This window comes from Castanea sativa, chromosome 10 (assembly GCF_040712315.1).
Source record: "Castanea sativa cultivar Marrone di Chiusa Pesio chromosome 10, ASM4071231v1".
Lineage (NCBI taxonomy): Eukaryota > Viridiplantae > Streptophyta > Magnoliopsida > Fagales > Fagaceae > Castanea > Castanea sativa.
In genome coordinates, this window is record NC_134022.1 from 35,487,072 (window position 1) to 35,503,876 (window position 16,805).

The 16,805-nt window shown below is 33.5% G+C and overlaps 1 protein-coding gene across 2 annotated transcripts in view; it reads right to left on the reverse strand.

The window, feature by feature from the left end:
• Positions 1-3,541: 3,541 nt before the first annotated feature.
• Positions 3,542-16,805, reverse strand: part of LOC142612590 (pre-mRNA-processing protein 40A) — a 40,900-nt gene continuing 27,636 nt past the window's right edge. For both annotated transcript variants that reach the window (XM_075784695.1, XM_075784694.1), the window contains exons 25-29: positions 15,276-15,383; positions 15,098-15,162; positions 11,000-11,102; positions 4,224-4,592; positions 3,542-4,126 (exon numbers count right to left, since the gene is read on the reverse strand). In XM_075784695.1, coding sequence (XP_075640810.1) covers positions 3,995-4,126; positions 4,224-4,592; positions 11,000-11,102; positions 15,098-15,162; positions 15,276-15,383 — 777 coding nt within the window. In that variant the 3' untranslated portion in view covers positions 3,542-3,994. The remainder of the gene's footprint in view (positions 4,127-4,223; positions 4,593-10,999; positions 11,103-15,097; positions 15,163-15,275; positions 15,384-16,805) is intronic.

Below are 16,805 nucleotides of genomic sequence, written 5' to 3' on the forward strand. Positions count from 1 at the left end.
GAGAGTACGTAAATTTTCAGGCACTTAAAGATGAGCAGTCCACCAAGTCAAAATCTGAAGATCCAGAGCTCTATCAATCCTTTGACTCAGAAGTTTGCAAAGTCATAAAAACCACTGTGGGGGCGGATGGAACTAAAATAGCCACAGAAATCGAACACTTTAGCCACAAGCATGATTTGAAGCTTAATGATGAGATTTGTAATAACACAAAATGCAACGGGTGTGTACAATACATTCTTCCTCCATTTTACAGTTGTACCCGGTGTAACTTCTTTCTTCATAAATCTTGTTCTAAATTACCCAAGATAAATCGACACCAACTTGATCAACACACTCTCACACTCAGTTATCAGCAAGCTTCTTTTTTCTGTAATTACTATGCCCAGTGGTGCAATGGCTTAAAATACAATTGTTCGATAGACAACCTTAATTTCAATGTTCAATGAATTTTATTATTAGACACCCTCACTCTTGCCATTCATGAGCATCATCTTTACCTCACCAACCGAAACTATAAACAAAAGTGTAGCAATTGTAATTCTGAAAGGTATACTGTATTATGCTGTTCCACTTGTGAATTTGTTTTAGACTTAAAATGTGCTACACTACCACTAACCACATGGTACAACCAACATGAACATCCATTCACTCTTTGTTATACTCCTGAAGATGACTTTGGTGAATATTATCGTGATAATTGTGAAAAAGAACGAGATTCCAAGCAATAGTTCTACTACTGTGCAGAGTGCAGCTTTCCTACTCATTGAGACTGTATTCTTGGGAAAACTCCAAATGTCAAGAAACACATATAATAGCCACCTGTTGGGACGTACTACACATTAATTTGATTGTTACCCACACACAATTATTTTCATTGAAGAAATAAAGACCACTGGCAATGTCAAAAGTGATCTATCAATGTGCCCAATGTAATTTCAACGTTCACAACAATTGTTTATAGAAAGACCACTGTTGTTTATAGAAAGACCACTGTTTTAATTCTAGCCTTTAATTCTTTATTTTTGAATCTATTTTATTATTATGGTTGTCTATTGGTGTAGTTTTGGGGAAATTTGTTTTTTAGATGAAGCTTATTAGGCTGTTTATTGGTTTGTGGCTAATTTGTGTGTAATTTGAGTTGGTTGGGGGATGGAACATTGGTCGGTTGTTGATGATGTGACCATTTTGGGTCTATGGGTGGTGTTTGGGCTATATCCTACCTATTTCACAAAAGATCTTAGTAACCTCAAGACTCAAGTTGCATCAATTACATAATACACAAGCAGGTAAGGCTCAAAATTTTAAAAATTCAACGTTTTTTTATCTTTTTTGGGTGAATTTGCCATAGTTATTACGTATATCTAAATTACAAATTCTCTTAAGATACATGAAATTTCTTTGAAGTAATTGTTAATAAAAATGTGAAGTTGGACTTCTCTGATTCCTATTCTACTTAAATAATACCTAAATACTAAAAATATCAATTTTACTGCATTCTAAGTACAAAAAAAAAAATCATCTTAAATGAGGGGGGAAGTTGTGGTCATCAAAATAGCCCATGAAATAAGAAAATAATTCTCAAAGTTACTTGTGAATTGGACAGCTGTTTATGGTGATATGATGTACTATTTCATTCATTCATTGTCTCTATATGATTTTTATTCTGCTGAAGTATATTTAAATGGGCACAAAAAGGCCATTCCAAAAGGGATGTTTTGGAGGCGGTCTCTTAATATCACTGATATTCTCCACCTTGAAGCTTAAAACTTGCTCGCTGTTCTTGTTCACCTACCAGATCATCATGGGAGAAAACCTCCTGGGGGTAAGGGGAGGTGAATGTTTATAGCTAAATCCGAAACCTATGCAATTTATATATTTAATTTCAGATTTACAATTATAAACTTTGAGTAACGAGTGGAATGATTGAGTAACGAAATAAACTTTGACATGCTTGGAAAACTTGCAATCTAACAATAATTTGTTTTCATGGTAGACTGGAAAAGATGTTGCCACACAATACATTCATGGTGGGGTTTAGGATGGCTCTTATAAGGTGACCATGTCACCTTGGATCTTATTGTTATTATTACTTTTTGCCCATAATGATACTGTTTCCTCTAGTTTCTTGTTGGAGTGTGAGAGACGGTAGATGCATATTGATAAAAACAGAAAATTCTTGTAACAGCCAAGTAGACAACCATAAGAACAGAAATTCCTGTAACAACCAAGCAGACATCCAAAAGAATAGAAAATTCCTGGGTTGCATAGTTGATCTTTTTGAAAAGGCCCAAAGGCTGTCCAATTTCTGAGCTCCAGATATAATCTTTGTAAATTGTTAAATGAAGAGAAAATTGATTTATTTTTCTATAGGAAAAACTGTAGCATGAAACGTGCTAGCATATATGAATCCTTTTGGTACAAAATTGAGATTTATTTTCTTCTGTGCAGTACAGATATATTGTCTTAAATTCTTATAATGAATAAAATTTGTTGATCTTGAATTTGAAGTTTTGCAGGGGATGTAACTTTCCAAATCCTGGAAACCTTGAACAGTGTCAAACGCAGAGCAATACAAGATGTTCTTGAAGATAATTTACATGAAGAAACTCAGATATTCGTATGTGACATCAACCCAAACATGTTAAATGTTGGTAAAAAGCGAGCCATGGAGAGGTAAATAAGAGGAGTGAGTAAACTAACATTATACAAATTATGTGTAATGTGCAGAGGATTCCATATGGAATTTGTATCAGATATATTGCCTTTTTATTTAAAAATGAACATTTGCTCCTAAATTTTTAGGTCTTGGTGAAGACAAATCCCTAATAAGGGTGGAGGGGTGTAGAAGCCTTGAACTTCAAAGATAATTCATTGGATGGTTACACAAGCATTTGGGATTAGGAATAATAGGGATAAATCCCAAGGTAGACAGATCTAATTAATCGAGGTAGTCATAAGTAACTAAATCATCAAAAGAGACGGCTTAGGTACTTTACCAACCAAAGGGCTGGTAGACGGACCTGTAACCTGGATGGAGAGAATGAATGATATTAAGATAGAAAGTAGTAGAGAGATGAAGAGGTAAAGGAGAGGAAGAGTTTTGAAAAATTAATAATAAAAATAATGGTTAAAAAATATTTTAATTTTTAAATAAAGAATCTTTTTAAGTCACCTTATTAAATAAGAAAATGTTTTAAATAATTAGAAATAAAAAAGATAATAACGTGACTACTAAAGTGGCTCAACCGGAACGTAGCAACAATAAATGTTACGCTTTAACTTTTAGATATATATAATTATAATATTGATGATTTTTTGTTCTCCCAAATTAGAATTCGATTTCATTTTTTTTTTTCTTTCCTCCAATCTCTCTAAAAAAACAATAAAAAATTATAAGTAAAGACCGAATTGCTTAACACAATTTATTAATAAAAAAAATAAAAAAGAAAGAAAGAAAGAAGAATCTTGATGTTCAGTCTCATGAAAAATTTAAAAAAAAAAAAAAAATTGAAAGGGTAAAGAAAATGTGAAAGCATCTGGATTCACATTAGAAAGATAGAAAGAGAAATATTATTTAATTTGAATCCGGATGTTCGCTCACACCCGGAATTCTACTTGACACCACTTTCACATGTCCGCACAGAATCCAGATTTCATGCAATTCGACAGTTCAACAACCAGATTCCTCATATTCATAATTTGTCACTTCCAAAACCTAATAATCAACATGCTTGAAAATGTACTATAACATTTGCATACCATCAAAATCCTATAATCAAATCAATGATCACTTTTCCATAGAAACAGAACCAGCAACATTTTAAGAATATAAGACGCATCTAATATCCAATCTAATATACAAACCGTATCTGTTCTTTTTTCTTTGACAGCTGATCAGTGAAGCAATTCTTAGTCCTACTTTGTCAAAAGTACTTGGCTAGCATTTATAATGAACTAAGCGAATGTTAGCAATCTCTAAGAATGGAATATATGGCTACTGGATTTCCCCATCCTCACCAAGCTCACCATCTTCAAGTTCCTCATATCCACTTCTTCGACCATCCCGGTGCTCTCTCCTGTGTCTTTTATGCCGGTTTTCACTATCTGATTCAGGTGAGTATGCATGCTGCAAAGAAACATCAGGAAAAGTTCAAAAAATAAGTAAAATTGCGATCATTGTACATAAAACGTTACCGAAACATATCAAAAGAAAAATCACTAGCCTTTCTTGACTTTTTGCGGTCACTGCCATGTCTACGTGATTTTTTAGACTCTTCCTTCTCATCCTTATCAGAACTTATATGGTCACTGCCATGTCTGCGTGATTTCTTAGACTCTTCCTTCTCATCCTTATCAGAACTTACATCATCTGTGGCACTTTGGTGCCTCTTCCGGTGTTTCCTATCTTTGTCTTTTTCCCTTTTCTTGTCCTCTTTATAGCTATGGTTGTCAATCACGTCTACGGTTTCACCATCTGTTTCATCCTTCTTAAATCGTTCCTTCCCCTTTTCTCTTTCACGCTCCCTCTCCTTCTCCTTTCTTTCTTTCTCCTTCCGCTTTTCTTTCTCCTCTCTCTCTCTCTCTTTTTTGGCCTGCAAAGAAATTACAATCTTCAATAGAAGTGCTTCAAATGACAGAACTGCTGGAGATATATATGTATACTTAATGAGTATCATTTACAACACAAGAAAAGGTTCACAAAAAAGCCTCAACAAGCAGCACAAATACTCAGATCAGCAGACATTCTCGAGTAAGAGGTATACAGGATGCTCAATCTTAATATTCAGGGGCATAATAAACCAATGTTTGCAATTGGTTTCAAATTAAACCTTGATGTTTCAATTGCTTCAGTGTCTACCCTATAATTTTAAAATCATTGCAGTCTTCACACTTAGGGAATCTCTATCTAAAGTAATGGAAACCTATGGCTGCACCTGAGACCTTTTAGGCACTGAGAAAAGCCCTTCATGTCGATGTCAAGCAGTATTTTAGGGCAAGAAAACCCACAACTGGAGGTTGTCTTTATTGGACTGGTGACGAGCTAGGGGTTTTCTATTCAACCCTAACACAACCCAATTAATAAACATGTGAAAACCCCTCAACCTTAACATAACCTGTTTATTAAGCAAATTGACATGACACGACTTAATAAACAATTCATGTTGGGTTGAACATGAACCATTTCATCCTGTCGTTTAATACACATGTTGTATTGGGTTCACATAGATATGACCCATTTCAACCTGCTTATAAGTTATAAAATATCAGCCAAAGTGATCATTTCATATTTTGTAAGCACATAATAATTTACAAGCAAATAAATTTTACACATTCTATTTCATACTAAAATCAACTAAAGTACTAATAACATACAATCTAAAAGTTCTTAATTTAACCCAAAAAAATTCCACCCAAAATTAGAAAGACAATTAAAATAAAAAGATGGGAAAAAAAAAAAAGCACTTCCCCCCCTTTTATCTATAGAGTAGTTGACAATTTCCTTCATAAACTATAAAATTTAGCAATGCCCCTCCTTAAATATTGAAAATGGGCAAATACCCCCTATCGATAATTAAATTGTTAATACATAATGGGATCTTTTGATCCCTGGAATATTCAGCAAGGAAATTTCTAAAACACCCTCAACAGTAAATTTAACTCTAATTTATTTGCCTACTCTAAAACAATAAAAAAATATATACTAAAAAAAAAAAAAACCCACAATGAACAGCCCCAATCCGACAAAACAAAATCGCACCCTCTAAACTGTATAAAGAACAGTGAGACTCTGTTTTGTTTCATTTCATGCTTGACATTTGCTTGCTTTTTAGGTTGTGATTGAGTGTGAGAAGAAATGTGGTGTGGGCCTTTTGTACTTTAGTTTTAGCACTGTTTTCATATATACAAGCCAGTATCTCCATTTCAATGGGAGCGTGCACACAGCTCAGTTCTCAAGAAACAGGAGAAATTTAAGTGGTTTTTTGTTGTTGTTGTTGTTCTGATATCGGAATGTGCTCCTTTCCTTGCTTTTGGTTTTCTTAAGTCTCGGCTGGGCTAGGTATGGTTAGGAGTTAGGTTGCGCGGATACTAATAGGTCTAATACAATAGGGGGTATGACATTATACAAGTTATGCAGATATGGCATTTCTTGAAAAACTAGGGAACAACACGTTGGGGATAAGGCAATCGATCAATTAACTAAAAATTAATTATAGGTATATTTTATATATTTTTGGACAAAATTTATGTTTATTTTAGGTTTTAAAATTAAGTAACGATAATAAAATGTTTGAAAACATATCTAAAGTTAATTTAAAGGCAATCATAGATGGCAAAGAAATAAAGTGAACTATTTGTAGGTACTTATTTTACCTACAAATAATTCAATTTTATAAATAAATAAAATAATTCTAGTAAATGTTGTACACAATAACATCTTTGTACATTATATTTATATAATTATAAAATCTCAAATAACAATACTCAATAGACTAACAAATTTATTATTAAACTCACAGCAACTATCATTTAAAAGAAGAACGAAAAAAATTCACAAGTCACAACTAACATTAAGACTTGAGATTTAAAAGAGTCTTTGTCAAAGGGTGGCAGACTCACTATGTTGAAAAGTACCCTGTCAAGCCTTCCGACTTATTATCTTTCCCTTTTTACTGTTCCTAAAGTTGTGGCAATGAGATTGGAATGAATTCAGAGAAATTTTTTATGGGGTTCTTCAGTTGAGTGCTTCAAATACCCCTTGGTGGCTTGGGAAAAGGCTTGCTTACCCTGCGAGTTGGGTGGGTTGGGAATTCGGAATTTGGTGTCGTTTAATCAGGCTCTATTAGGGAAATTGCCTTGGAGGTATGGCCATGAAACTACTCATCTGTGGCGGAGGGTCATACCCATGAAATATGGGGAGGGGAAAGGGGGGTGGAGCACTAGAGTTTATAGAAGGGCTCATGGTTGTGGTTTATGGCAAAGTATTAGTAAAGGGTGGGAAAGTTTTTCTAAGCATTTGTCTTTTGTGGTGAGGGATGGTTCTTGTATTCTTTTTTGGCATGATAAGTGGACTGGGGATAATTCTCTCAAATCTCTTTATCCTCAGTTATTTGTGTGTTCAACCAACAAGAAAGCTTGTATTTCTAAAGTGTTGAATCCTCCAATTGATGATAATGATAGAGTATGGAGTTTAGGACTATATAGGGAATTTAATGATTGGGAGTTGGCGGCTTCCTATTCCCTTCTTCACTTCATTCAAACTCGGATTCCTAAGGGTGGAGGTAGTGAAAGACTTTATTAGTGTCTTGATGGAAGTGGGAAGTTTGATGTTCGGTCTTTTTATCATAAGATTCGAAATGTAACTCTTTCTACTTTCTCTTGGAAGGGCATTTGGAAAGTAAAGGTTCCTAAAAGGGTGGCATTCTTTATGTCGACAACAACTCATGGCCAGATCCTTACTTTGGATAATCTTATGCTCCGTGGCCGCACTTTGGCAAATCGTTGTTGTATGTGTTGAAATGAGGAATCTATAGATCACCTGCTGATTTCCTATCCAATTGCTCATTCTTTGTAGATGTATATGTTTCGGCTATTTGGGATTGATTGGGTCATGCCATGTTCCATTACAGATTTATTTTTTCGTTGGTATCAGTGGCTTGGAAAACATAATTCCAATATTTGGAATCTGGTTCTGAGCTATTTAATGAGGAATATTTGGACTGAACGGAGTTGGCATTCTTTTGAGGATACTGGGAAATCATTGGCTCAGTTGTTAGATTTATGCCAATGGACCCTCTTTGATTGGTCTTGGTGTCAGGGCCTCTTGGATTGTTCCATACTTATGGATTTTCTTTTGTCTTTTAAAATAGCTTAGTGTCTATTAGCTTCTTGTTACCTCTTTTTTCTCTTTGTTCACTATCGTGAACCATTAGTATTTTTCATGCTATTCCTTTTTCAATAAAAATTTTTCTTACCTATGAAAAAAAAAAAAAAATCTTTAACCAACAATAACAATAATACTAACATGTTCCTATTGCAAAAAAGTTCAAAGCTTGTCACGTGTCCTGATGGGGTAAATGGAATCAAGCCGTGAAAACAATAATTGGAAATTACTTTTCATCATGTATCACTCTCACGTGGAATAAGCAGAAAAAACAAGAAAAGTCTAATAAACAAAAATGGATTTTGCAAAAAAAAAAAAAAAAAAAAAAAAAGGGAAAGAAGAAAGAAAAAGAAGATTAAGGAGAGTGGGGCAATGTGAGGACAAGGAGAAGAGAAGAAGAAGCTGTGGAGAGAGTAATCAGCGATAGCAGCAATTGGAAACATGGTGGTCAGTGCGGTGGGGAGCTGGACAGGTGTCGAAATCCCCTTGCTTTCTCTCTCTTTTTTTATCCCAGGTCCAGGACTTACCCAAACCACGTTGTGACCATGTTCTGGGCCTTCTGGCTGTGCCCGTAATAAAATAAAATTTTGGCTGGGTGTGTACCCAATAAATTTGTACCCATACCCATGTAGGACATGGATACTTCGCCAATTTTTGTGTATCCGAGCATCATAGGTTAGGAGTAGAAAGATTGGGTTCTAGTGTCGTGGGAGGCCATATCTAGAGTCTCTGTCTCTCCACATGAGGCCAGGTTGCTATCAATGTCGGTTCTAGGATTTTTGAAACCACAATCTCAATCTCAAAATTCAGAAGATAGAACATAAGCTTTTCTCATCTTAACATTGTCTGAATTTGACAGAACTGTTTTCAGCCAAGTCCATTGACAAAACATTGTTGGTTTCACTCAAATTTATCATACTCAAATCTGATCTTATCTTTGCAAGTTGAGATCTATTCCAAAAATGTACAAGTTGAGATTTTGTGTATTGGGGCTGTGATACTCAGGTTGAGGGTACGATTTTTTTTTCCTTTTTTAGTGTAGAGTAAGTAAATAAATTAGACTTAAAGTTACTGTTAAGGGTGTTTTAGTAATTTCATTGTGGAATATTCTAGGAATCAAAAGATTCTATTATGTACTAACAAGTGAACTAACAGTTAGGGGCGTGGGCTCATTTTCAATAGTTAAGGTAGGACATTGATCGATTTTATACTTTAGGGAAGAAATTGTAAACAAACCCCATAGAGAAAGGGGGGAAAGTGCTTTTTTCCCTAAAAAGAAATGAGAGTTTTTTTTCTTTATTTTGGGTAAAAGGGCTAAGGGCTATAAAATTCCAATGAAGAGAAGAATTATCAATGCAACCATTAAATTTCTTTTAATTATTGACTTTCGTATTTAAAATTCAAATTTATGCAGAATAAACAATAACAACAACAACAAAGCCTTAGTCACTAACTTTTTGAGGTCGGCTATGGATTTTCAACATTTTAATTAGGATTTTCCACATCTAGTCTTTTCCTCCATTCTATTCTATCCAAAGTCATAATCTTTGATACTTCCTTAATTGACATGTCCTTTTTAACTACTACTAATGTTATTTGATCTTCCTCTACCTTTTTTGGTTCCCTCAACCAGAATCAGTTCACCCTTATATATTGGTGCTCGATCACTCTCCTATGAATATGACCAAATTGTCTCAAGCAACTTTCCCACATCTTTTCCTCCTTAAGGTATACTTAATTGACATGTTCATTTTAACTACTTCTACTAATGTTATTTTTGATCTTCCTCCACCTTTTTTCATTCCCTCAACTTAAATCAGCCCACTCTTACTTATCGGTGCATCAATCACTCTCCTGTGAATATGACCAAACTATCTCAACCGACTCCCCCTCATCTTTTAATCAATAAGGGTCAACCCTATATTTCAACGGATTTCCTAATTTTGAATCCTATCTTTCCATGTATCTCAAGCAACTTTCAATCATCTTTTCATCAATGGGGGTCACCCCAATATTTAGGCAGAGTTTCTCATTTCGAATCCTATCTTTCAGTGTATTTCCACTTATCCATCTTAATATTATCATTTCAACTATAGTCATTTTATGAATATATTGCTTCTTAACAACCACAACGTTTAGTACCATAAAGCATTGCTAGTCTTATAACAATATTATAAAATTCCCTTTGACTTAATAGGTATTCTACAATGACACAATGAAGAGTTTCAACCACCTCGACATGAATAATGAAGCGGTTCGTTTTAGGTTGATTGCAGATTCAGCAAGTCAAAATGAATTTGAACAATTTATTCATCCTTTCAAAATGGGTCCTATCTAAACACTAACCCCCAAAAAGGCGTGTCATGTTCACAGTTGTATCAGCAGATATTGTTACCCCTTCAAACTGAAGGATTTTCAATACTTAAGAAGTACAGTTTACGTGAGTATATGTTTTTTTTTTATTAGTAAAAAGAGGGATAAAGTTTATGTGAGTATATGTTTTGTAACAATAGACTCAATGGATTCAAATTGTAACGTTTTCTGAAAGTATTAAGTAGACATTGATATAATTGCAACTTTAGAATATGAATCTGATGTCAAACTTTAGGCTTTATTATGTAATTACCCTAATATTACAATATATCATTTATTAATGTATAAAAGCATTTTTGGCAAAACAAACACGAAAGCTCGGCAATTTTATTGAAAAAGGAAAAACCCAACAAAGACATCAATCAACTGGTCACTGTTTCAGTAGTTTTTCTTCATCACCATGATAAGATGAGGCAAAAAATGAAAATAATATTAGGCTCCTAAGTTAGTACATGAACACCTTGAAAGGTATAACAATAAAGAAGAGATTCAATTTCATTAGATGGATTACACAACTCACATCTATATCTGCTTCAAAAATATATAGCAAGGGTAAGGAACAGTAACTCTTGGAAGTGCTTTGAAAAGGAAACCAGCAGACCAAGTTATATATAGCAGATATACTACATAGCAGGCAGTTCCAGTCAACTACTTCAATATTTGCAATAGTAATAACATATCATACTAGACAATTTAATTATCTTGTTTCAAACTATCTAGGCATGTTTGACAAGACTTGCATACCTTTTCCTCCTCACGCTTGCGCTCCTTCTCTTTAGCCTTTTCCTGCAAGTTTGCAATGTATTCCTCAAAAATCTCCCTCCTAAAGCTCTCCTCCCCAATTGATCTGAACAAGGGGAAAATTGGCTTGGATAAGTAAAAGTAAGGAATGATCAAATGCAAATACCCTTAAAGAATGACAGATGAACACTCATTAGGTCTTAAAAATCAATAATAGAACTGCAAGGCACCCTCCCAATCAAAGTAAAATATTCAAACAAAAATCTCAAAAAGCTATTCTAAATTTTTTGCATAGATTGCTCTTTGTTCTCAAAAGTCTGGTGATTCCTCTCTTTCCATATGGATCATATAATGCAATGCAGTGTAGCCGTAAGTGCAAAAGATCACAATTGTCTAGCTATAGTGCAATGCAACAAGAAGTGCTCGACTGTTTCACTATTGCCATTACACATCTATCAATCAATAGCTTCTGTTTAACAAGGTTATCTATTCTCAGTATAAAATTCAAAGCTGCTGTCCATACCAAAACAGCTACCTTATGTGGAACCTTACTGCCCCAGACACCTTTCCAACGGAACACAGAGTTAGCTGCACACCTCAAACATGTGTAATAGGACCAAACACCAAGTATAGTGAATTTCCTTATATGCCCCATTTTTTATTTTTTAAGTGTAGTGATAATATAATATATTAGGGGTGTTTTAGTTAATAGAAGTAGATATATATATATATATATATATATATTTTAAAAAAAACAAAACAAACAAACATGAGAGAGGGGGAGAAAAAAAAAAGATAACTGATGAGTCAGTTGTTTAGTAACTTGAGATATAGAGTTTAACAAAAACAAAAAAACAACTTGAGATATATTAGAGATTTTTTTTAGCAAAAGATATATTAGAGAGTTAGAATTAAAATTTAGGAACAGATTGATGGTAAATGAATTTTTTTTTTTTTAAATTTAGCTAAAATTTATGATTTTTTAAATTAATAATTTCACATATATAACCCTATTATTTAAGCTTTACAAATTGGTAAATTTGAGAGTATTCTAGGCATCAAAATTGAGATCCCAAACAAGGGAAGCCATAATAAATACTAATAAAAACTTCTCTTCTTTCTCTACCTCGTCTCCAAACCCAAGTTGAAGAATTGAAAATCCTCTTTCTCTCAATAGAGAGACGAGCAAATGGCTTGCTAGGTTGTGTGAGTTTATTTGGGGATTGGCTTTATTGGTGAATTAGCGACAAGGTGTGTTGACGCAATCATCGTTGATGGATGAATTGCGATTATTAGAGGTGATGAGTTACAAAATTGAAACTTCATTTTGGTCCAAAGTAGCTTAAATGGTATAAAATACAAAGTATAGAGTTCTTTTCGAATATATATCTTTTAGACTTTCCCTTTTCACAGAAAACTCAAATCTGCAATTGCTCCTTTGAGTTCGGTAATGATAAAACAAATGTTGTTGTCCGAGCAGTGTCTCCCGAATGACATTGTGTACGACATCCTAAGTCAGATGCTAGTGAAATCCTTAATCCAATTCAGTTGTGATACTAAATCTTTTGAAACCATAATCACCAACCCCAAATTCATTGCCACACATCTCAACCAAGCTATACTATCCAATAACAACACTCACACTCACAATGGTTATCTTCTATATACACCACATCCTTCATCACCTTACACGGAGGAAGAATTGCATACCATTGTTTACAACACTGACCACACTTCGACTGAGGTGCATACCGTTGTTTACAACACTGACCACTCTTTGATTGAGGTTTCTAGCTTTAAAATCCCCCATGTTCTTGGTAGTACCAACATTGTTGCCTTCTGTAATGGCTTGTTTTGTCTCACTAAAAATTTTGAGAAGAGCTTACCTGGTTGAAGTCTATATTTGTGGAAGCCAAGCATTAGAATGTTTAAAATGGTTCCTACTTGTGACTACCTTGCAGTTTCTAGTGTCACTCTTGGATTTGCTCATCAAAACAATGATTTGCTCTTAAAATTTCAATCAAGATTCTCAATGATTTCACTAGCATTTGACTTAGGATGCCATACACAATGTTGTTCGGGAGACACTGCTAGGACAACAACACCATTTGTTTTTTCATTAGCGAACTCAAAGGAGCGATTGCAGATTTGGGCTTTCTATGTTAAGGGTTCTATGAAGAGGGAAAGACTAAAAGATACATATTTCCGAAAAGAACTCTATATTCTATAGTCTATACTATTTAAGCTACTCTGAACCAAAACAAAGCTTCAATTTTGTAACACATCACCTCTAATCGCAACCCATCCATCATCGATAATAGCATCAACCCACCTTGTCGCTAATTCACCAATAAAGCAAATCCCCATATGAATTCACACAAACTAGCAAGCCACTTGCACGTTGCACTATTGAGAGAGAGGGTTTTCATTTCTTAAACTGGGTTTGGTGACGAGGTAGAGAAAGAAGAGAAGTTTTTTTGTGTGTTTATTATGGCTTCTCCTGTGTGAGATCTCAATTTTGATGCCTAAAATACTCTCAAATTTACCAATCTGTAAAACTTAAATAATAGGTTATATAGGTAAAATTATTAATTTTAAAAACCCTAAATTTTAGCTAAATTTAAAATAAAATAAAAAAGCCGTTTACCAACAATTTGTTCCTAAATTTTAGTTCCAACTCTCTAGTATATCTTTTGCTTAAAAAATAAATAAATAAAAACTCTCTAATATATCTCAAGTTTTTTTTTTTTTTTTTTTTTGTTAAACTCTATATCTCAAGTTGCCAAACAACTGGCTCATCAATTATAATCCAAATTAAAAACTCCTCAATTTTAGCTACAACTTTTTCTTTTTCTCCCTCTCTCTCACTTTTTTTTTTCACTCTCCACATTAAAATATATATATATACACACTTCTACTAACTAAAATACCCCTAATATATTATATTATCACTACACTTAGAAAATAAAAAATGGGGCAAATAAGGATATTCAATAACTAAATTCGAAAATTTTATAATTAAAAAAAAAAAATCAAATCCCACATTCACCCCATTTTCCTAAAAGTTAGCATACCTCTTCAAAAGTTAAAATTTAAAATACTCAACTTTTAAAATCTTTTCTTTTTACAATTTGTTTGGCAAAGGATTCAAATAGGCCAACCACAACTTCTCCTAAACTCTAGATAGAGTTTTTATTTTTTCTTTAAAAGAAAAAAAAAAAAAAAAAAAGCCCACTAGACCACAACTTCTCCTAAACTCACTATCTCTAATATATATATATATATATCACACAATCTCTAAAAGGAAATATATATCTCATACACGTTTGACACATCATTTTCCTAATTTTAAAACATTACAAAATTTTAAATATCAACAGGCAAAGCCAAAGGATTCACATTTAGAGGGTACAATTTGTAATTTAGTTTTCCTTCAATATTGGAGATACTAGTAATGCTGATACAAATTAGGGTGCCTACATGTATTCACATTAATTCAATTAGCTTTACATCCATGGCAATTCTGCCTATAGTAATCATGAAACTATTAATCATCAAGTTATGACCAATAAAATAAGACTGTTAGTTAAACACGTATATTAGACATGCCATGTTCTAGGATATGCACAACATTTCTCACACCTTTTTTTTTTAATAATCAAATAAAAGCCGTAGTCCTCAAAGGGATCCTTTAGTGTTTAATAAGATTTAGTTTTATGCATCAAAACAAATACTTTCAAGTTTATAGCCAATAGAAAGAAATACAATACAATAATGGATTTATTTACACAGGAAAACAAAATTAACAAAATTGACTCATTAAGCGGGGTTATTTCTGGGTTAATGTTGGAGCGTCAAAAAGATGCACTCCTAAGAAATATTTCCTTCCCAATTAACAATAACCAATGGAAAAGATGTATAGCACATTGCCTTGGGGATCATATGCCATAAGAACTGGGAATTACAACCAAAGGGGCAAGATAGTAACTTAACTAAGTCCACTATTAAGAAAGGAAGATTAAACTCACAAAAATTAACTAACACAGGCATGTTCTACAGAGGAGAATAAAAGGGGGAGTGGGGAGGGGGTTAATGTAGTACCTATATTCTTGGCTCTCTTCAAAAAGTGGTCTGCAATCTTCCCAAACAGAAGATGCAGTAATTTCCTATAAAGTGGAACAGAAATCAGAAGTTAGATGGGATGGTCAACACAATCAACTTACCCTAGCAGTTCAAAATGGAAATATCTATGTCCAATTTAACAACAGTCTCACAATACCTTGAATGTGTATAATAGCTTTGTGAAGTCATCGGCAAGACGTTGACGCTTTCTAGCTTCCTTCTCCTCCTTCTCCTTGGCTCTCTCTAATGACTCCTCAAACACAAGCTTCAAAGAAGTACAATTAAAATTTTAATTTAACATATAGCACAGACAAACTTCATGCACATTTTTCAGGCATACTCTATAATCACAGTGTGATTTCATCTTGGTATGATAACAGAAGCAAGGTTGTTCAGGCTTATTTAACAGAACAATCAAAATGTCTCTCCACCTCAGTCACTCCAACAAGGGATGGACAAATTATTGCCATGAGCAACAATAAGTAGCAAACACGGCAGCAATTAAGACTCCATGTAAAGCATTTATGAAAAAATGTAACACAGATAAACAGAAATCCAATCAGAAAAATTAATGACCACTCACAGCAGTCAATTAATCATACATAGAATGCAAACGTGGTGTTAGTTGTATATGGGATTTCTTAATATAAGACAGCCACACACACATCTTTATAAAAGCAGAGGATAAAAGGCAAAACAATGATGACGATGATGATAAAGAGCATGAAGTCAGGATAACGTCATGAAAAGAATAAAAAAGATAATAAAAATAGTAAGAAAGAGAGGCAAAGGATGGCAGCATGAATTGAGTAATATTTAGCATTATGCTTCATTTTTCAAAATACGTGTAGTGCATATAAAATTATAATATTCAGTTTATTTTTCAAGGTTTAAGTCTATTTAAAAATTGACTCAAGATTTAACAATTGTGGTATCTAAACATATCCAATACAGATACATGTACACACAGATACATATCTGATACATATATTGACAAGTAGATTTTTTCACAGATATGCTGGGATAAAACGGGATATGGCTTTTATATGACAAAGATACATTTCAGATATGGGATCAATTAAAATGTATTGTAAAAAGAAAATGAAAAGTTTAAATGCTAGATTTGGGATCCAATGTGTTAGAAATTTTGAAACCTAAATTTTCTATGAATCTCAAACATGGATCATTGATCATGTGCTCTTTTGTTAATTTTTAGCTTCAAAATAGATTATTTATTTATTTATTTATTTATGAGTAGCTTCAAAATTAGATTTATAATGTATACTTGGTCTAAGTTTATGCCATTGGTGTTTGTTATTTATCTTTAAAACAAAATATTGTGTGGTTGAGTGCACACACACAATTACATATTAATTCATCAATGCATCCCAGCACTATTGTATACTAAATTCCCAGGAAGAAACAAATACTGCCAAGTTGGGGGCGTATCGTATTCCTATTGGTGCTTCATAGGGTCAAACTACATCACCCTGGGGGGGGGGCCTTAAAAAGAAACTTATATTTATAATCTGTGGTGTGAAAATTGAGCAGCTCAAGAAAACCCTCTATAAATGATTTAACATTAATGTAACCGGAAAAATTCGACAACAAAAAGTCCTACATGAGGATTTAAAAATAAAAGAAGCATCTTTAGCACATCTTATCAAGGGTCAGCACTTATGTCATC